The 21,015-nt window shown below is 43.3% G+C and overlaps 1 protein-coding gene across 8 annotated transcripts in view; it reads left to right on the forward strand.

Annotated features, from left to right (window-relative positions):
• UBR4 (ubiquitin protein ligase E3 component n-recognin 4) overlaps positions 1-21,015 on the forward strand; it is a 127,023-nt gene that overhangs the window by 59,249 nt on the left and 46,759 nt on the right. For 3 of the 8 annotated variants that reach the window (XM_027109971.1, XM_027109975.1, XM_027109976.1), the window contains 14 exons: positions 961-1,082; positions 1,747-1,858; positions 3,765-3,895; positions 4,017-4,194; positions 4,658-4,762; positions 6,276-6,431; positions 7,140-7,314; positions 13,890-13,986; positions 14,867-14,974; positions 15,415-15,531; positions 16,726-16,935; positions 18,461-18,610; positions 19,855-20,082; positions 20,838-20,916. In XM_027109971.1, coding sequence (XP_026965772.1) covers positions 961-1,082; positions 1,747-1,858; positions 3,765-3,895; positions 4,017-4,194; positions 4,658-4,762; positions 6,276-6,431; positions 7,140-7,314; positions 13,890-13,986; positions 14,867-14,974; positions 15,415-15,531; positions 16,726-16,935; positions 18,461-18,610; positions 19,855-20,082; positions 20,838-20,916 — 1,968 coding nt within the window. The remainder of the gene's footprint in view (positions 1-960; positions 1,083-1,746; positions 1,859-3,764; positions 3,896-4,016; positions 4,195-4,657; positions 4,763-6,275; positions 6,432-7,139; positions 7,315-13,889; positions 13,987-14,866; positions 14,975-15,414; positions 15,532-16,725; positions 16,936-18,460; positions 18,611-19,854; positions 20,083-20,837; positions 20,917-21,015) is intronic. The other 5 variants (XM_027109973.1, XM_027109977.1, XM_027109972.1 and 2 more) reach the window with 4 other exon arrangements.

Consider the following 21,015-nt stretch of genomic DNA (forward strand, 5'->3'; position numbering starts at 1 on the left):
CACATAAAGAAGTGTGTGTGTGCGTGTGTCCTTAGTGGTGTTTATAATTGTTTTTAAAAAAGTCTTTGAGGGGACTACCCTGGTGGCGCAGTAGTTAAGAATCCGCCTGCTAGTGCAGGGGGCATGGGTTTGATCCCTGGTCCGGGAAGATCCCACATGCCACGGAGCAACTAAGCCCGTGCGCCACAACTACTGAGCCTGTGCTCTAGAGCCCATGAGCCACAACTACTGAGCCCGTGTGCCTCAACTACTGAAGCCCGCGCACCTAGAGAGCATGCTTCGCAACAAGAGAAGCCACCGCAATGAGAAGCCCACTCGCCGCAACTAGAGAAAGCCCGCATGCAGCAACAAGGACCCAGTGCAGCCATAAACAAACAAATAAATAAGTGAATTTATTTACTTAAAACAAAACCCAAAAAACATCATACTAGAGAATTATTTTATTTCTAAGCTACTGCTGCCTTTGGTATCTAACTTTTCACAGTAAGGTTTTTAGGTGGAAGAGTAATAAGGTTCTGAATAGCAATCTAGAAAAGTAGAAGGACCCCTATTACTCATTTGTGTTTGGACATTGCTTGGGCAGTAAACCCAAAAGGCCTGTTAGGGTCATCTTTATCACCTAAGGTTTGGAGATAGTAGGGAACATTCAGACTCTGCTCAGCTCTTCACATTTCTCTGTCCTGTCTCTTGATATCCATAGAGAGTAGACACCTATTTATTTCTGTGGTGCAGGATATTTGGAAAGGCTTTTGGAGACAGTTTGGGAGATTTAGGAGACTATTAATAAAACAAATCACAAACAATGCCTACAGTCTACATTCTACGTGTGTGTGTTGTTTTGCTGTGTGTGCTTGTCTTTTTCTTGTTAGCTTGACCTTTACGTGGGCATAAGAATTTGTACTTTTGTCTTTGACTGTCAAGTAGTTAGAAGTTTTTTCACCATCTATTTCTCCCCTTTAGGCCTAACTCATATTGAAGCTACCGTTAATGCTCTGGTAGACATTATCCATGGCTACTGTACCTGTGAGCTGGACTGTATTAATACAGCATCCAAGATATACATGCAGATGCTACTGTGTCCTGTACGTATCATTACAACCCCAGATAATCCTTATCTGGGAATGTCTGGAAAAAATTTTTTTTATAAGTTTGCTAATTAATGAAATAAAACAGACTTAAAGGAGAGTGTAATGGGAATTAAGAATTTTACATATCAGTAAAACCTTTAACATCTTACTCATTCCATGGAAAGAAAGGTTTGAAAAGGGAATGGACTTGGTTTGTTTTATTCAGTGCTGAGTCCCCAGGGAATATGCTGATGGTTGCTTCATAGTTAATGCTAAGTAAGTATTAATTAAATGAGTACCTGAAGGAACATCATCAAGATCTATTTCCAGTGACTCTGGCATAGAAGCTAGTGTTGGAAGTACTGATTTTATAACAGAGCTAAGTGAGCCTGATCATCTGATGAAAAGCCAAAATCAATTTGTAGACAGCCAAAGGGACTTCAGGGCCAAATGACCTGCCAGTCTATTACCAGGAACTAAGATACAAGAATGTAGCATATGGGGCTTCTCTATGCTAGGTCAGGGAAATGGGCTTAACTGCTGACCTGATTCAGCAGGTTGCAGGTGAGAGCAGGCAGATCTTCCACATGCATGTGATTGTCCAAGAAAGGAAAGTGTTCATAGGCAGTTTCACGAATAATATTAAAACCTAAGAATGATGGTTTCCTTTCAACTTCAGGATCCTGCTGTGAGCTTCTCTTGTAAACAAGCTCTAATTCGAGTCCTAAGGCCGAGGAACAAGCGGAGACATGTGACGTTGCCCTCCTCCCCTCGAAGCAACACTCCAATGGGTAATGTGAGGTCTGGGTTTAGGCTTGTGCAAGTGTGGCGGGGGGAGAAGGGAAATAAAGCACTAGGACGTGCTGCTCATGTTGACCAAGGCCCTGGAGACTTCTGGTTATGTATCCATTGTTTTATGCCACCTTGTTCCATGAAGAATTGAAGGTGGTGTATAAAAAACGCATAGTGAGTAGAATAAAAAGAAGGAACATCAAGGCCAGAGGAAAATAAAGGTACAGTAGTAAAATCAAGCCAAGAACATAAAACCTACATCACAAAGTCCTACCTGGTTGTTAAGTGAAGATCTTATTTTTGGCTGAAAGCTTCCCAAAAGCCAGAGTGAAAATAAAATGAGAACAGTTCAAAAATCACAGTGACTAAAGAAAAAACCCACCATTTTTCAGGAAATGAAAAATTTCCCCGCATGAAAGCTCTTACATTAAGGGTCCATCTTGTTGCCTAATGGGTAGTATCTTCAGGGGACTTACCTACAATAAGATTGACAGTAAATTTCACAAGAGATTTCCCTCTTGATACACTTGGATACAAGTCAAGGACATAGCATTTAACATTTTAGGAAAAGCAGTTCTACCAATTGTCTAGATCTTAGCAGTAGTATATTGTGTATATTGTGTAACTCTGGTTACTTGGTTTAGCTCAAAAGTTAAACTTCCAGTGAAAGTCACATATATAGTTTAAAATTTTATTTTAGTCACGTGATAAAGAGTAAAAAGAAATATTTGAAATTAACTTACTGATAATTCCAATATATCAAAAATATCATTTCAACACATAATTAATATAAAAAATTATTAGTAAAATATTTTCCATTCTTAAAAATTTTTTTTGTACTGTCTTAAAAATCTAGTGCGGGGCGGTGGGTGGGAGGGAGGTCCAAGAAGGAGGGGATGTAGGTATACATACAGCTGATTCACTTCATTGTATAGCAGAAACTAACAACATTGTAAAGCAATTATACTCCAATAATAAAAAAAATCTAGTGCATACTATATACGCTAACATCACATCTCCATGTGGACTAGCCACATTGTAACTAGTGGCTGTGGCTACTGTGTGGTCCGGTGCAGGTTTAGAGGAGCGCATGCAGCTTCACGACCTTCAGACAACCTTCCTTGAGTATCATTCATCTTAAGCTTTTGATGAGTCAGGCAACAGTTTGTGCATCTTTTCTCTGTGGAGAAGCTAGAGTCCGGATAGCTTATGTTTCCAGTTAAGGTCATGTCCACATACTTTTTCAGCCCATTGAGTGGAAGGCAAGGTCTCCATCCTTTTCTGATAATTCGGAGTCTAACCTGGGCTTCTCCCTTTTTAGAAGGCTTTTCCCCTTCATACAGAAGCTGGTCCGGGTAGGACCTGTAGTGCTGTGCTGAAAGAACCAGCTTTTATTCGATGGTTTCGCATCACAATTGGTTCTTCTCTTAACGATTATGTAGTGTGAAAATCTCACTGACCCAGTTGTTTTGGGGGAAAAAAAGTAAGATAACACTCCAAGCTGCCATGACAGATAATAGAGAAACATCTCAATTGTATTATTTTCCCTGTCTTGTCCGGGTCTCTTGAGGGTTGGCACAAGTTCATGGGACCTGCTGGTCTTAGATTTTTCTGCTTTATGGAATCCAAGCGTTTTTGTTTTTGTTTTCCTTCATCAGCTGGAAAAGACTTCTCCTAAGTGGAGCAGGCTGTCACTGCCAGCCCCACCTTCCCAGATCCTGCTAGGTCCAGGAAGCAGGAGAACAAGGCCAGGCACGGCTCCCTGGAATTTATCTCTAAAGCACAGGGCACTAGCTGGTAGCTTGCTTGTCTTGGTTTTTGTTTGCTATGTAATAGCTTATCTTACCACACGCCGAGGGAGGAAAGAGCAAGCACCTTCAGGTGACTGGGGTTTCTTTGACTCAGGAGACAAGGATGATGATGACGATGATGACGCAGATGAGAAAATGCAGTCGTCAGGGATCCCGAATGGTGGTCACATCCGTCAGGAAAGCCAGGAACAGAGTGAGGTGGACCATGGAGATTTTGAGATGGTGGTGAGTCTCTGGCAGCAGGAGAGGGGAGGAGGAGCCTCAGAACTCTCCTCTAGCTCTTATTCAGTGGACTTCCACAAGCTGCCGTTTACCACGGGACACTGACAGAGCTTTCTCTCTGCAGTCTGAGTCGATGGTCCTGGAGACAGCTGAAAATGTCAACAATGGCAACCCCTCTCCCCTGGAGGCCCTGCTGGCAGGCGCAGAGGGCTTCCCCCCCATGCTGGACATCCCGCCTGATGCAGATGACGAGACCATGGTTGAACTAGCCATTGCCCTGAGCCTGCAGCAGGACCAGCAAGGTAGAAGGCAATGCCAGGAACACAGTGGCCCGTTGGCCTTGCACAGGAAAGAGGGTTTGGCAGTTACTGATATCCAGCTGACTTAGCTCGTCCCCAGATTTGGGGAGAGGTTGATCTGGGTGAGAGCTGTTCAGAGATACAGGTGGAGAGTGAGAGGGATCACGGTGGGATTTTTAGTCTGGGAGCCAATCTCATAGTTTCTGTTACTTTGGTCTTTTGGATTGTTTCCTCCCAAATCTGTTAGATTCCTCCAGCCTGTGTCCTGCCTGAGCTGAAGGAAGGCTTCCACCATCTCTGTAACTAAATTTGGTGGGTGGACAGCAATGGCTGTTGAGTAACTTCCTCTAGGCCAAAGGGGGTCACACGCTGGTGAGTTTAGACTCCTGAGGGCAGCAGGTGGCCAAGCGGCGCTGTGGATGGGGTCTGGAGGGGATGCTGTGCTCACTCTCCACTTGTTTCCCAGGCAGCAGCAGCAGTGCCCTGGGCCTGCAGAGCCTGGGGCTGTCCGGCCAGGCACCCAGCTCTTCCTCTCTGGACGCAGGAACCCTCTCTGACACCACAGCATCAGGTAACTGTCCACAGCAAGGAGCGCGGCTCAGGGCCCCAGGACCCTCAGGCCTCGTTTCCAACGCTGTGAGAGTGTAATGGGCAGCTGCTTTGACAGGCCATCCTGGACTTCCTGCTTGTGCCTTTGCTTTAGAAATGCGGGTGTGGAAGGCATAGTGATGCAGCTTGGCAAAGGCATTCATGGCTCTGCTTCCCTACACTTTGCATGCTGCCTGGCTTCAGCTAATTCCCCAAGGAAAGGCCAAGAGAACAGCTTGCAGGTTGATCGGCTTTAGAGCTTAAATCACAGCTTTCAGGGTTCTTCACCAGAGTTCTAACATTTTAGACAGTTTCAAAAGGGAGACAAGAAATGGAGCTCAAACCTTTTAACTTTTTTCTCTTCATCTGCAAATAAAAGTGAACCTACAAGAAGCTGAGTTACACTTCAGGTCAGCGTGGGATCTGAGCTTGGTGGGTAGGGTTTTTATGGACAATTCAAATGCATAGGAAATCTTCAGACCTCATTTTGTGTGTACTTTCAATCACTTTTCCTAATCTGATAAAAAAAAAATATGTCCTGAGCGGAGAGTTGGACCAAATAGAGGAGGATGGAACATCTGAACAATCTACTGGAAAATCAGCCCCTGAGTAATTTAAGGGTTGATTGAGAGTTTTCAGACTGATGTGTCCCTCTATTTGTTTCTTTTTTTTTTTCTTTGTTTTTTTGTTTTGGGCGTTTTATCTTGGATAGATAAGAAAGGGAGAAACTGGCTGTCCCCTCTCGCCTGCTGTCATGGCTTGTTGCTTTCCTTAGGTCTCTTTAGTTGCTGTCATTTCAGGCTTGGGGGTCACTGTTGTGCTGTGCCAGTTATGTTCCTACTGTGCTCTGTGGCTGTCTTGGCTTTTCTCCCCCATGTATCTCATCCAGCATTTTCCTCCTGTCTCAGCTCAGCCCTGATCCTGGATGCTGTGGCTGTCTCTGGGGAATTTCCTTGCTTCGTTATTAGCATCTGATGAGGATGATTAGGAAGTTTGAAATTTCCGAATGAGCTCCCCTCTGGACCATCTGATTAAAAAAACAGACAGGGTTGATTTGAGAGCTCATGATAAGTGATTTCCTAGCATAAGCATAAATTGCAAAACAAATCTCATGAAAATTCAGAATCTATGCTTTTGAATGGTAATGGCTATTTTCCAATCTCAGCAGGTGTCAGTAACACCTAGACTATGGTGACCGTGAAGCATTTTAGCTAGAAAACTGAGTGTCCACGTCACAGATTCTTCTTGAATCTCTGCACTGTTTTACTTGCACTGTGATGTAACAGCGAAGGAAATGCCCAGTGAACTGGGTTTTCACTTCTGTCTAAGTACTGTTTGCAATGCACCATGTATAGTGTTTGTTCCTGTTAGTGATTAACCAGCAAAGCAAATCCTTCCCTTTTTTCTTTGACAACAGGATGTATAAACTGCATTGTGTCTTCTGCACTATGTAGTTTGATGCTTTTGCCCCGAAGAGGGGTTTTTACCTGTAACAGCTCTCGTTACTCTCTCAGCTCCAGCCTCAGACGACGAGGGCAGCACAGCAGCAACTGATGGTTCCACCCTTCGGACCTCCCCTGCTGACCACGGTGGTAGTGTGGGCTCGGAGAGCGGGGGAAGTGCAGTGGACTCGGTGGCTGGCGAGCACAGTGGTAATGTGGCTGGAGGTCCTGATATCCTTGGGCAGAGAGGGTGGGGACAAAATAGAAATCCCTGCCTGGGCCCTAGGATTGGTTTCAGCAAGGGGAAGTTTAATTATCTGTTAGTGGAAGAAAGAAATGACATACATAATCCCAAATCATGATTGATTGAAAACAATTATGGTATGACTTTGAAATCAGTCCTACGGTGGTTTTTGCTGCTTCTGTTGGGGAAGAGATTTTGGGCAGTCCCATTGTTAATGATCTGGTATATTAATATAGCAGGCCATCTGTACTAACTGGTGGGGGTTGGGATTCTAGAATGAGGAAGCATGACAAGCCATTTTGGTTTGATCTCAAAAATCAGTCTCTGCTTAAAAATTGGATATGAAAATTTTTTGTGGAAGAGATATAGAGTAGCTGATAATTTTGAGATTCCCAAATCAGTATATGTTTCTTCTGGAGTATGAGATGGAAATTTATCCACAGTTGAGATTAATTGTTCTTGTGGGTGGATCTTCTGTTCTTTGGGTACCCAGAAGAGTCATTTAGTCATTTAGTCCTGTGGGACCGAAATCGTGAATTCAATCCTTATTGACCTTCACACAGAAGAAAAAAATTTTCTAAAGCTACCAGTCAGGTAATTGCTGACTTCAGAATGCACTGGATTCCACTGTGCTTTGGGAGTTGATTTGCACTTTTTAAACCATTTCCCTCTAGTATCTGGCCGGAGCAGTGCTTATGGTGATGCCACAGCAGAGGGGCATCCGGCTGGACCAGGAAGTGTCAGTTCAAGCACTGGCGCCATCAGCACCACCACCGGACATCAGGAAGGAGATGGCTCCGAGGGAGAAGGAGAAGGGGAAGGGGAAGGAGATGTCCACGCTAGCAACAGGTCAGGAGCTGGCCACTTGCACTCAAGAGGCTTTCCTAGGGGAGAATGTTTCAGGAATAGGATGATGGATCAGTTGCAGGAGGTGGAGTGGTGATAACAGTTTATTTCTTTTGAAATGTAAAGGTAATAGACTCGTGAAACAGTGTAAAAACCTTAAGAAGTGTTCTAGGTCTGTCTTCTGGTCCTAATTAGAATTTCATCAAATCAATTGCAGAGAGAATAGAAAGTGGTTCTTCGCGTAGGGCCCCCCTATATCCCTTAGTAAAGGGATTGTCGTAAAAACACGTATCCTCCTCAGTCAAATCTTTCTTGTTTCATCATTACCCATACACTCATTTTGTAGCATTCTCTTTATAAGTGACACTGTTCTGGGCTCAAAAGTGATAGTGATTAAGTAAATACTAGAAAGAACTGCTTGTTCAGCATGTTTATTAGGTAATAGAGAGATCAAACAGCAAATACAAGTTTATGACTAGAAATACCAGTGGTGGGGCATTTGGCATATTGAAAGTAATCCATAAAGTCCTAATCCAGGCCCCTGAAGAAATTCTGGTGGTGTTTGGTACTGGATTGGTGGAGGAATGTTAATGTTAAACCACGAGGTGACTAGAGAAATAGAAGAGGAGGAAGGAAAGAAACCTAAGAATATACTCGTGATACAATGTTTGTTAAATTTGGTGAGGCCCATAGTTATTGCATTAGTGCAGAAATCAGTATTTTGAACTGAATGATTTCTATCAGAAAAAGAGGTAACTGAACAGTCAGGGATCGGAGACATTTTGGGAGAGCATCAGTGAGTGTTTCCTCTATTCCCTGTGTCTTTCCACTTAAACTCTTGCAGCATCCCTTTGGGGAAGATGACCACTGGCTCAGTTAACTGATGATATTTTGATGGGATTTGTTTCTTAACTGCTTAACCTAAAAGGCATTTTCTACTTAATCTTTTTTTTTCCTCTTCATGTGATTTCTAGGTTAATTCCATGTGTTCAGATAATGTGATCTTTGTGATTTTTGGTTCTTTGAAGTTTATTTTTCAAAATATTTTTAATCCAGTCTATCTTTGCTTTTTAATTGGAACAGTTAAGTTCGTTTATAACTAATGTTAATTACTGATATAGTTGAATTTATTTTGTGCTTCTTATTTGTTCTGCTTGTTTCTGTGTTTCTTTTTCTTTGTAGCCCTCTTGTGGGTTGATTTGCTCTTTTCTCATTCCCCCCTGCCCCAACTTTGCAAGTTTGGAGGTCGTTCACTCTGTTTCCAGTCTTTTAGTAGTTATACTAATCACTTCAACATGCATACTTAACCAAAACTAAAGTTAACTAAGAGCTATGTCTTCTTTCTGAATGAGTACCTTAGAATACTTTGCTCATTCTTATCAATTTAAGCAATTATATTTGTGTTTTCAGAAAAGTCTTTTTAAAGCTTTCAAGATATTATTGCTCTTTTATATAATTTACGTAGTCAGCGTCTGTTTAGATTTGCTCACATGTTTACCACTTTCTATGCCCATGTTTTCTTTGTGCATCTCAGACCTTCCATCTAGGATCATTTCCTTCCTGAAGGATGTCATTTAGATTTTCCTTTAGGGGAGGTCCCCTGGTTTCAAAATCTCAGGTTTTGTTAGTCTGGAAATGTCTTTATTTAACTTACATTTTGTGGATGTATTTTTGATGGGTATACAATTTTGTGTTGATGGTTTTATCCTCCCAGAATTGAAAATGGTATCCATTGTTATTGCCAATGAGATGTCACCTGCTGTTACAATTATTGCTTCTTTGAAAACAATGTCTTTACTGCTGCTTTTAAGGTCTTTATCTTGTCACTGTTATTTGTAGTTTTACTAGGATAGGTTTAGGATGGATTTCTTTACATTTGTTCTGCTTGAATGTTTGGGTTAGTGTCTTTTATTAATTCTAGAAACTTCTCATTCATTAATCTCATTCATATATCTTGTTCATTAATCTCATTGGGCATTGCTTCTGCCTCATTTTCTGTTATTTCTCTTTCTGGGACTTCAGTAGATGTTAGACCATCATATTCTCTTCATGTATCTTAATATCTCTTTTCTTTCTTTTTTAAATTCCTCTGCTTAGTTATTTATAGTTTCCTAAGATTTATTTGAGTGACATCAGAAAACATCAAATACATAGTTATAGGTTTGGAAGATATATAACACTTCTACACTGAAAACTATAAAAGCTAATTGAGAGGAATGAAAGAAGATCTAAATAGATGAAGGGATATACCATGTTATGGATTGAAAGACTCATTATTATAAAGATAACAATTGTCTTAACAGTGATACAGGTTCAGTATAATCCCAGTCACAAATCTTAGCTGGCTTTATATATGTGTCAAAACTGACAAGCTGATCCTGACATTTATTTGGAAGAGCAAGGGACTAAGATTAGCTAAGGCAATATAGAAGAAAACCCACAAAATTAGAGGACCACACAACTGTAGCTTATAAAGCTGTGCTCAGTAAGACAGTGGGATATTGGTGCAAGGATAGACAAAATAGATTAACGAAACAGACTAGGGTTCAGAAACAGATTCACACATACATAGTCACCTGATTCATGACACGGATGAGACTTCTGTACAGTGGAAGAAAGATGATCTTTTCAATCAGTGGCAATAGGTTGGTTGGAAATTAATATGGAATAAAATGAGTCTTGACCTGATCATACACAAAAATCAGTTGCTATGGATTTAAACACAAAAGGTAACACCGTACTGATTTTAGAAGACAAAATATCTTCATAACTTAGGGTGGGCAAAGATTTCTTAAATAGGACACAAAAAGTGTTAACCAAAAGGAAAAAGATACATAGATTAGACTATATTTCAGCAGCTGATTCTTTCTTTCCTCCTTTTGTCTCAGCGTCAGGATTTGAGTCAGCTAATTTTTTTTGCAGACTCCTGGATGGGGAAAAAGTGGTACGGGGGGAAGTGGTATATTTGTTTACTTTTAAACTCAGGGTGTAGCCTTCTGTGTTTTTTTATGAGATTCTCTTAGAAGACCCTCCTCACTTGGGGCAGATTCTAGGCGTCTTTTCCTAGTCCAGACGCCTTGTAAGGTCCTAGCACCCTGATGTACAAGTTGCCTTTAGAGCATCATAGCCTCAAGTTTTCGGATGCCCTGAAATCAGTCTCAGGGCTCTGCTAACCCCTCTGGATTTCTGTCTTCACTCATTTCCTGGCCTAATAATTTCTTGATTGCTGGTGAGCTCATTATTGCTTTTATTTTGACCTTGTATTCTGTGATCTTTCTAAATTCACTTAAATTCTAATTATCGGTTTTGATAATTAGATTAATCCTAATTATGGGTTTGGTAATTAGATTAATTCTTACCACAGGTTCTGCATGAACAATCTTGTCTCTTGTAAATAATGACATTCAACTTTCTTCCCTTCAATCTTTACACTTTTTAACTGTTTTCTCTTGCCTTATTGTATTGGGTAGGAGAGAAGTAGTGATGGTGGAAATCCTTACCTCATTCCCAGACACAGGAGGAAAGGTTTCCTATTTTACCATGAAGTGTGATGTTAACTAGAAGGTTTTCTAGGATATTCTTTTTATTTATTTATTTATTTAATTTTATTTTGTGTGTGTGTGTGTGGTACGCGGGCCTCTCACTGTTGTGACCTCTCCCGTTGCGGAGCACAGGCTCTGGACGCGCAGGCTCAGCGGCCATGGCTCACGGGCCCAGCCGCTCCGCGGCATGTGGGATCTTCCCGGACCGGGGCACGGACCCATGTCCCCTGCATCGGCAGGCGGACTCTCAACCACTGCACCACCAGGGAAGCCCTCCTAGGATATTCTTTATCAAATTAAGTTCTGTTAGTAGTTTGCTGGGAGATATTTTATCTTGGGTTGGTTTCTGAAGCTTTCCAGTTGCTTTTGTGGCGCTTAGTTGATTATATGTTTTTCTCCTTTATTCTGTTTAAGGTTGTAAATTACAGTAATTGATATTTTCCATTATCAAACCAACCTTCTGGGGACACCTGATCGTGATGTCTTACCCTTTGCATCACTGGGTTTGATTTGCTGATATTTTATTTAGGCCTGTAATTTTTCTTCTTTGAAGTGTTTTTGTCAGGTATAGGTGTTCATGTTATTCTGGCCTCATAAAGTAAGTGAGGACATGTTTCCCATTTCTCTGTTCTCTACAAGAGTTTGTGTAAGATTGGTTTTATTTCGTCTGAATTCTTGGAAAAATTTAGCTGTGAAGTCACCTGGGTCTCTAAGGGAAGACTTTCAACTATAGATTCATTCTTTAAATGACACAGAATTATTACTGTTTCTTCACGTGTCAATTTTGGTATGTTGTGCTTTTCAAGGAATTCATTCATTTTACTGGCATAAAGTTGTTCATAATATACCTTATCATCCTTTTAATGTCTTTAGGATTTGTAGTGGTATACCTTTTTTCATTTCTAGTATGGGTAACAAATATTTTTCCCCAAAAAAGTCAGTCTTGCTAGAAGTTATCAACTTTATTTACAAAGAACCAACATTTGGCTTTGCTTTTCTCTGTTGTATGCCTACTTTCTGTTTCATTTCCACTCTTGATTATTTACTTTCTCTTCTTACTAACTTTTTTGTTTTAGTATCTTAATTTTTGGCGGGGGGGGGATAATTTTCTGGGTTTTTTATAGCGTTGTAAGATGGAAGGTTAAATCATTGATTTTAAACCTTTCTTTTTCAATACATATTTGAAGCTATATATTTCTCTCTAAAATTCCCTTTAACATTGCTTTGGCTGGAGCTCACATATTTTTATACGTTGTATTTTCATTGCTGTTCAGTTCAAAATGTTTTCTAAATTCTTTTGTAATTTAGTCTTTGGCCCATGGGCTATTTAGAAATATGTTGCCAAATTTCCAAACATTTGGGGATTTTCTAATTATTTTTCTATTATTGATTGACAGTTTAATTTACTGTGGTTGGGGAACATACTATGTGATTTCGATCCTTTGAAATTTCTTGAGACTCATTATTTCGAAAATGTTGTTATATCTTTTTAGGATTTTCATTTGTTTTTAGCTGGAGGGTCAATTTAGGTAACCTAGCCATATTGCTAATGAAATTCTCTAAAGTTGTTTTAAGTTAACTGTATTTTTCAGGAATAAGTTAAAGAATTGTTAAGTAACTTATTGTTTTAAATAATAGAATAACTGAATTGGTTTTACTTTGTCACGAGGAGGGAATTGTAACTTTGGTACACTATTTAATTTTTTTGTTAAGTGGCAAGAGTACTAGTGTCTTAAGAGTTTGAAAAGTCAGTAATCTGGCATGATCTTGGTCCAGATCCAGACTCTACTCATTATGTTGGCTCTTTCCTTTCTGTATATATTCACATGCACGTTCTCCAAATCTGAGGATTTTAATCCATCTCAGAACTTGTTATGTTTTATCCTAAAAGTATTAAGCTGCTGCTGTCATCTCACCTTTCATCACTTGTACCTTATCTGTTCCTGAGCAATTTTATTCATTTGTAGTCCTCACACAGCTGGTCTAATTATTGAAGATGCATGCCTGGGCTTTTGTGTATTACTGTATTCTGAAGGTTGTTTAGCTCATTCCTTCAAGTTCTTTTTAGAACAATTGTCATTTATTATTCAAGACGCTATTTTCATTCAGACTTTTATTATACTGAAAATATTCTGGATACCTGCTAGGATATGGAATGCATGAAAATCACACTTAAAAAATATGAAGGCATGTGGTTTCTTACACACGTAAAGTAAAATGAAGCAAAATGGTTTATTAATTTTGAGAGTGAATCCATGAATTGATTTAGCAAATGCACTGTTAATCTGTGTAAGATTGTGTTAGGTGAGACTGCCAACCCACTTGTTGACAAGACCCTAATTAATTTTCATATTGGTCCTCTTGAATCAGCATATTCACTAGAGATCCAGAAACACACATTTGTTATACTACAGAAGCCCAGCTGTATATCTGCAGATGAAGAAGGCTAGGTAGTGGCCAACTGCATATATGGGAGAACTCACGGTTCTAGTATTGATGCTGAGGTTGAATTTTATACTAGGAAAAATGATGACTAAGCTGTGAGAGGGCAAAGCAGTGACTGGCCTTCCTAAGGACTTGGGAAGCAAGAAAAAAGGGCTAGGTCACTATACAATTGGATGATGTAAAATTTGTAGACGGGAGAATTCCAGAAAATAATGCCTGGAGGCAGAATAGGGCCATGTGTTGGGAAAAGCCATAGAGCTTACTGTTGAAGGTTTGGTTTGAATAGTGAGAACAGCTAGGACCTGGTTGCTTGAGAAATATCTTAACTTTCCTGTAGTAAGTTTTCAGTACCATCAGTTGTATCTTGGAATAGTTTTGCTCCACTTTAACAGAGTGAGATTTTTCCTTCTATGTTGCTGGTACACCAGAGGCATGTCTTAACAGGTTTTTTTTTTGTTTTTTTTTAATTCTAGGATTGTTCCTAAGAAGTAGCTTCCTTATTTACGTCAGTGGCAGGAGGAAAGAACTATATTCAGCTGGTTAGTGTTTGTGTATTAGCTCATGTTTCATGTATTTTCCCTGGTCTTTTAGGCTGCACATGGTCCGTCTGATGCTGTTGGAGAGACTACTGCAAACTTTGCCCCAGTTACGAAGTGTTGGAGGTGTCCGGGCCATTCCATACATGCAGGTATCCCTCAGTTCACTTGGGTCTGTCACATCAGAGTTGGACCATCCTTAAGCATTCTCACAGCTCTCCTTCTGAGGCTCTGTAAGACTTGGTTTGGTATTAGCTCATAGAATAATGGATGTAATTTTGAATTGCAAGTTATAGCCCTTCATTTTATAGATGAGAAGGCCGAGGATCAGAGAATGAAATTAAAAATTTTCTACAGCCATCCAGCTAGTTATTGACAGAGCCAGGAACAAAAGTCTGCTCCAGAGATTCTTAGTGTCTAGTAACTCTTTTTTTTTTTTTTTTTTGTGGTACGCGGGCCTCTCACTGTTGTGGCCTCTCCTGTTGCGGAGCACAGGCTCCGGGCATGCAGGCTCAGCGGCCATGGCTCACGGGCCCAGCCGCTCCGCGGCACGTGGGATCTTCCCGGACCAGGGCACGAACCTATGTCCCCTGCATTGGCAGGCGGACTCTCAACCACTGCACCACCAGGAAAGCCCTAGTAACTCTTTATTAATATTAGTAGTAGAGTGTCGTCTGATAGCTGTTCTCCCACTAGCTGCCTTCGTCTTAGGCAAAATTGTTCTTTAATTAGAATACCATAGTGCCATTTCTTAAGCCACTTTGGTTGGATATAGTATAGTGTAGGCTAGTCAATTAGTTTTGCAGAACATTTTCTGTGATGACAAGGGTAGCATATGCCATAATTTGACTCTTCTGACTCTGGACACTTCAACTTTGGTTACCTTAGGACTTAGAGAACCTTTTCATGGATTATTGTTATGATTGACAGGGCAGTCAGGAAGACTGGGATTTCTTCTGAAACACCTTGTGTTTAGAATTGTTGTTCTTTAGGGAATTGGCTTTCATGTTTTATCTCTCTGTTGACGTCCAGGTCATTCTGATGCTTACTACAGATCTGGATGGAGAAGATGAGAAAGACAAGGGGGCCCTGGACAACCTGCTCTCCCAGCTTATTGCTGAACTGGGCATGGATAAGAAGGTGAAATTTGAGAGTCATACTGTGTGAGAGGCAGGGATTGGCTGAGATCAGTTTTCAGTTTTTCATTCCTCTCTTAGAGGAACCTCACCTAGTTTCAAGGGGTGACCCTCCACTGGGGGCTCCAGTTGTGTTGATTCATCAGAAACGTTTTTAGTGCCTGCTTTGGCCCTGGCATACTTTTGGCTCTGGCTATAAATGAGGAACAAGACCAAGTCCCTGCCCTCATAGACCTTTTGTAGCTCCACAGGGTGAAAACAACGAACTGGTTGTTTGTATCTTAACATGGCTTCCTAGGTGTATCAGACTCTAGATCATCCACATATAGACCACAGGTACATTGGAGCTTGTTTTGTCTCTGAGTCCAAGTGAGGCAATCTTGTTGAGAGGACGCCTCAAGGTTAAAGTAAGTGTGGTCTTCTGGGCTCCGCCTCTGTCCCCAGGACGTCTCCAAGAAGAACGAACGCAGTGCCCTGAATGAGGTCCACCTGGTGGTGATGAGACTCCTGAGTGTCTTCATGTCCAGGACCAAATCCGGATCCAAGTCTTCCATATGCGAGGTATCTTGCTTTGGGCTAATGGGTGTGGGGAAAGGAAAGAGGATTGTCTGGTTGGCACTCGGACAGTGGGCAGAGGCCTCTGTTAGAGCCAGGCCATTGTCGCTTGAGAGCAGTAACATTCTAAGCTGCCACTGCTCAGGGGCAGAGCATCTACCTTTCTCGGGGTCCCTTCCAAGCTCTGATCTTTTCCAACAATCCCTCCACTGGGGGCGGTTAAAGCGTTTGGAAGTTCCATTATTGAAAAGCAGGAGACTGTTCTGCAAGGCGCAGAGTGGCTAAGAGGATTCCCCTCCTGTATGTTGCTATAAGGTATGGTAATAGAGCAGAGAGAAAGCAGTGGTGTGTGGTGGAAAGGAGATTAACACAAAGCAGAGAAGGTAGAAATGGGGCTGAACTGCATCCAATCTTAATGAGCTTCTGAGCTGTGTGGGTGGCTGGGGCTTGCCAGGCTCTCCTAATGGTTTTATTTACAGTAGCTTTTCTCCCGCTTTTCTGTTCATGTGATCACTCACCCCATCTCCTTTGGAAGCTGGTTCTATGGAAAGAGCCCCTACTAGGAGGGTGGGGCTGTAAAGAAGTGCCTATAGTGGAAAGTTTTCTCTCTTTTTAACATAAATGGGCTTCTTTTCTAGCTGCCCAAGGAGAAAGAGAAAACTCTTCCCTGCAGGTGGAAGGGTTATCTAATCCTGGCCTCCTTGGCCTCTGGCACATATGTGTAGGGAGATTAGATTTGGGAACTGGTGTTCCTTTGTTTTCTCTTACCATGCTGCTCTTCAGAAGAGTGGGGGAAATGTTTGAGTTAGTCGGGAAACGTTTTTTTTGTTTTGTTTTGTTTTGTTTTGTTTCTGCGGTATGCGGGCCTCTCACTTTTGTGGCCTCTCCCGTTGTGGAGCACGGGCTCCGGACACGCAGGCTCAGCGGCCATGGCTCACGGGCCCAGCCGCTCCGTGGCACGTGGGATCCTCCCGGACCGGGGCACAAACCCATGTCCCCTGTATCGGCAGGCGGACTCTCAACCAATGCGCCACCAGGGAAGCCCCTAGTCGGGAAACTTTTAACTCAAGAGACTGACTCCCTCAGTTCCATGACAGCTTCTCCTAAGGCTGTTGTGAGTGCGTTTCCTACCCCCAACACTCAGCTGAATGCCACACTGTTCTGCAGGCCATTCTTAGCTTCTCCCTGGTTTTTCCCCAGTCATCTTCCCTCATCTCCAGTGCCACAGCAGCAGCCCTGCTGAGCTCTGGCGCTGTGGACTACTGCCTGCACGTGCTCAAGTCCCTGCTGGAGTACTGGAAGAGCCAGCAGAACGATGAGGAACCCGTGGCTACCAGCCAGCTGCTGAAACCACATACTACGTCATCCCCACCCGACATGAGCCCATTCTTCCTCCGCCAGTATGTGAAGGTGAGGTCCTTCCCCGGGCAGTGAACCACTCCTGTCCCTCATCTAGGGCACTGTCCTCTTCAGTCTCAGTGAGTAGCGCTGAAGGAGCCGAGGATGTCACATACTCCCCCTGCTGTTACAGGATGCCCTAGTTTAGAAGATGGGTTTTCTGGTCAGGTGAGTCTGGGAACATGTCCCTCAGGAACAAGTGTTCCCACTTACCAGCCATGAAGCTTGGAGAAGTTCTATCTAACCTTAGTAAGCCTCAGTTGGCACACCTGGAAAATGAGCATACACGTAGTATCTGCTTTATAGAGTTGTTGTGAGCATTGGATGAGGTGATGTTTGTAAAGCGCAGTGCCTAGCACATAGCAGTGCTCAATAAATGTTAATTATTATTACCATTTCTGTTCCATTGGAGGAGTCCACGTAGTGGAGCAAGACGGCCCGGGGTAGCTGTGCTGCTTATTGCATACTCAGGACTGCTTCGAATAGTATGGGAGTATAACAGGGCACAAATTGTGAATCTGGTCATGTCCTTCTCTTTGTATAACCTTCTAGTGGTTTTCCATAACTTTTCAGCCAAAAAGTTCTTTGCCGATCCAGCTATCTACCTAACTCTCTACTTCATCAACTGTAACACCCCTGCATGCAGCCCTGCTAATCTGTGTGTCTCTCCCAGCGTACATGCTGTCCCTTCAGAAATTTTTTCCTCTCCTTCTGCATCCCTTCCTTCCCCTGTCCAGTTAACTCCTAGCCCTTCTTCAAGACCCAGCTCAAGTATTGGATCTTTTCCCAGAACACACTTTTCTGCTGTCTGAGCGAGATGGCCTTTCCCTGGGTCCCAGAGCACCCTGTGCACACATGTGGAGTCTTCCCCTCCAGACTATCAGCAAAGACCATATTTTATTTCTCTTCACACGCCCAGTGCTTGACATAGATCTGATAAACAGCTGGTGATTGAATATGTGGGACACATGCCCCCAGACTCTCACAGTGTCTTCCTGGGGACCACACAGGTTGTAGGATAGCTGTTGTTTCCGTTGTCCTCAATCTCTCGGTACCCCTGCCTCTGTGTGTGGGCCCAGGATCTCGACTGAGTTTAGTGATCTTTGACACCCCCTTGGTTACACGAATGTTTCTTGTTGTCATGGAAAGCTTTGGTTCTAGGGAATGGAATACATCTCATAGAAAGTCAGAAATCCTTCTCCATTACTGTTTTTTCAATTTTTTCCTATTCTAATTTTTGTGTAAGCAGAGTAAAATCAATCCAGTGTCAAAAACCAGAGTGAAATGTTAGAACTTTAAAGAGCAGTGAGATCTGCCTCCACAATAAGCTTTGCATGTAATGAAATTGCCCCCGGGAGCCTGGGGTCTTCCTGGGTTTGTAAACTGAACTATCCGTCGGTGAAGGCTCCAGCTTTGAAAGGTGCCATTTACCATCTCCAGTGTGAGGTTCTCCTAGTGAGCAATAGACCAGCCTTTTTCCTAACTGCGGTCGGGAAATTGTCAATCACAGGTTCTTATACAAATGTTCTTCTCCCAGGGCCATGCTGCTGATGTGTTTGAGGCCTACACTCAGCTTCTCACAGAGATGGTACTGAGGCTGCCATACCAGATCAAAAAGATCGCTGACACCAATTCTCGAATCCCACCTCCTGTCTTTGATCATTCGTGGTTTTACTTTCTCTCAGAGGTGAGTGAAGGTCCCAGTCGAGGAGAGGACACGTCGGCTGTGACTGCCTTTGTGGCTCCCTTGCATCCTAAGCATCATGTGGTATTTCCCCCAGCAGAGTCCCTCCCACCATTTAGGTCTTGCCCCTCCAGAGTGTACTATGTGGTGAAACTGTGGAAGATGTGTGTCAGAGCAAGCCATCCACTTTAGTGTTTGGTTCTCTACACTTACCTTCGCCCACATGTGGTGATAATGGACAAGTTTAATAGTTTGGACTCTGCCTGGAAAACAGAAAGTATACTAGTTAAATGAACTGAGAGATTTTAATATAGAGAATTGGTTAAGCAGCCACTGAAGAACCGCAAAGATAAAAAGGGAACGTTGTGGTAACACAGGGGTAGTAGCCGCAAGCAGCAGCAGCAGCAGCCCCCCGAGTGCAGAGGAGAGCCCGGCGGAGCTGAGGAGGGGCTGCTGCTGCTCGCACCTCAGGAGCCCGGAAGGGGTGTGATGTGGTGGAGTCTGGAAGCTCTAAAAGAAGCCGGTGAACAGGACCGCCCGGACCTGGTTTGTCCTTGACTGTTGAAGAGATGCTGGAGGCCGCTAGGGTGAAGGGCTGCTCCTAGGACGGCAGGCAGGTGGGAAGGAGCAAGTCCCTTCTCTCCCTCCTGCCTTTTGGTGTCCCTCCAGTGCTCCCCACTGGCAGAACCTAAGAGGGGACCAGCCGGCAAGAAACAGCGCAGTTAGCTTTAGTTCTGGACTGGACGTCACAGAGCAGGGTGTGGTGGGGTGGCTTTGGAGCCGAGAGGAAATGGCTGAATAACCTGCACAGCAAGCATGAGATTAACTCTGGGAAGAATAATGTTAGCAAACCCCAAACAGCCATTTCAAGTCATGTAGATGTAACGGCGCAGCTTCTTCCCCACCTCTTTTACCTGAAAGAGAGATTCTGAATGTTATTTTTCTTCACGCGTTCATTCTGGGTGGGCTGGAGTGCAGACCAGCCTCCTATAGATTCCTAGGTACTCCACGAGCAGTGGCAGGCATGTTGCTCCTTTTCCCTTTCTGACGTTTTCCTTTCTGTGCCTGTCTTTCTGCTGGTCCTTGTAAGGAATACTAAAGCTCACCAGGGCCTAGCTTGACAGCAAGGAAGTAGCTTGGTCTGTGTTACCAGGTTTTAGTAACAGCTCATGAAAACCCGAGGCGCTGTGGCTGGTACAGATACAGTTCCAGAGTCATTGACTCTTTGTGTCGTTTCTCCTCTCAAGTACCTGATGATCCAGCAAACTCCATTTGTGCGCCGGCAAGTCCGCAAACTTCTGCTCTTCATCTGTGGGTCAAAGGAGAAATACCGCCAGCTCCGGGATTTGCACACCCTCGACTCCCATGTGCGCGGGATCAAGAAGCTGCTGGAGGAGCAGGGGATCTTCCTCCGGGCAAGTGTGGTTACAGCCAGCTCTGGCTCCGCCCTGCAGTATGACACGCTCATCAGCCTGGTACGGCCGGTGTTGGGTGGTGTGGTAGGGCAGGGGAGGCTGTGGACGAGGCTCAGCCAAGTGGGTAATAGGATGGAGCAGCACACACAGGGCTTTCCGGTATTTTGAGAACATCGTGGCCAGGGTTGCGAGCAGGGTAGATCCATGATACCCACCTGGGTGCTATACCACATGCACTTGGCTTCAGGGTCTGCGATTGCCCCTCCCTGGTCCCGCCCCCACCTGGCAGTGGTTCCTCTGTTGTGAGGAGGGGTGGCTTGGGCTTTTTACCAGTGTCATTTGCTCATGTCGTGGGCAGGATCAACCCGGGATTTGTGCACCTCTCATTTTTGTCCCTGAATACTAAAGAAATGATGTATTATCGCCTAAGATCAGTTGTTTGACTTTGGGGAGTAAATTGAATATATTGCATAGGAACATCTAGGAAGAACATCTTCAGTGTTAAAGACTCCTAATCCAGTGTTCTTACTATTATGCTTTTAGCAAGAAAAAAATAAACTGGATTGTAGTGTCTTACGTCATGACCTACCTTTCCTGCTGCATTATTGAGTGGTCTGAAGAATCCCTGAAAACAAAAGGGCTTTGTGTGGTGGGACGTTGAATGTAGGAGGCTCAGTGTTTGGGCCTTGGCCCCAGGTTCACCGGGGCACCGATCAACCTTGCACAGAGGGCGAGGGTTTGTAGTCCAAAGCTGAGGTGATGACCCCTCAAGACAGCGGGTGTGGGTCGTTTCTGGTGATTGGTTTCCATTTCAGATGGAGCACCTGAAAGCCTGTGCAGAGATTGCTGCCCAGCGAACCATCAACTGGCAGAAATTCTGCATCAAAGATGACTGTAAGCAGTGCTTCTCCTTTTGGTTGCTGTTACTCATTCATTCCTTCAAGAACTGTTCATCGAAGCCCACTATATGCCAAGCGTTAAACTGGGTTCTAG

The sequence above is a fragment of the Aethalodelphis obliquidens genome, unplaced genomic scaffold (genome assembly GCF_003676395.1).
Source record: "Aethalodelphis obliquidens isolate GAN/ISIS:26980383/991018 unplaced genomic scaffold, ASM367639v1 scaffold9, whole genome shotgun sequence".
NCBI lineage: Eukaryota > Metazoa > Chordata > Mammalia > Artiodactyla > Delphinidae > Aethalodelphis > Aethalodelphis obliquidens.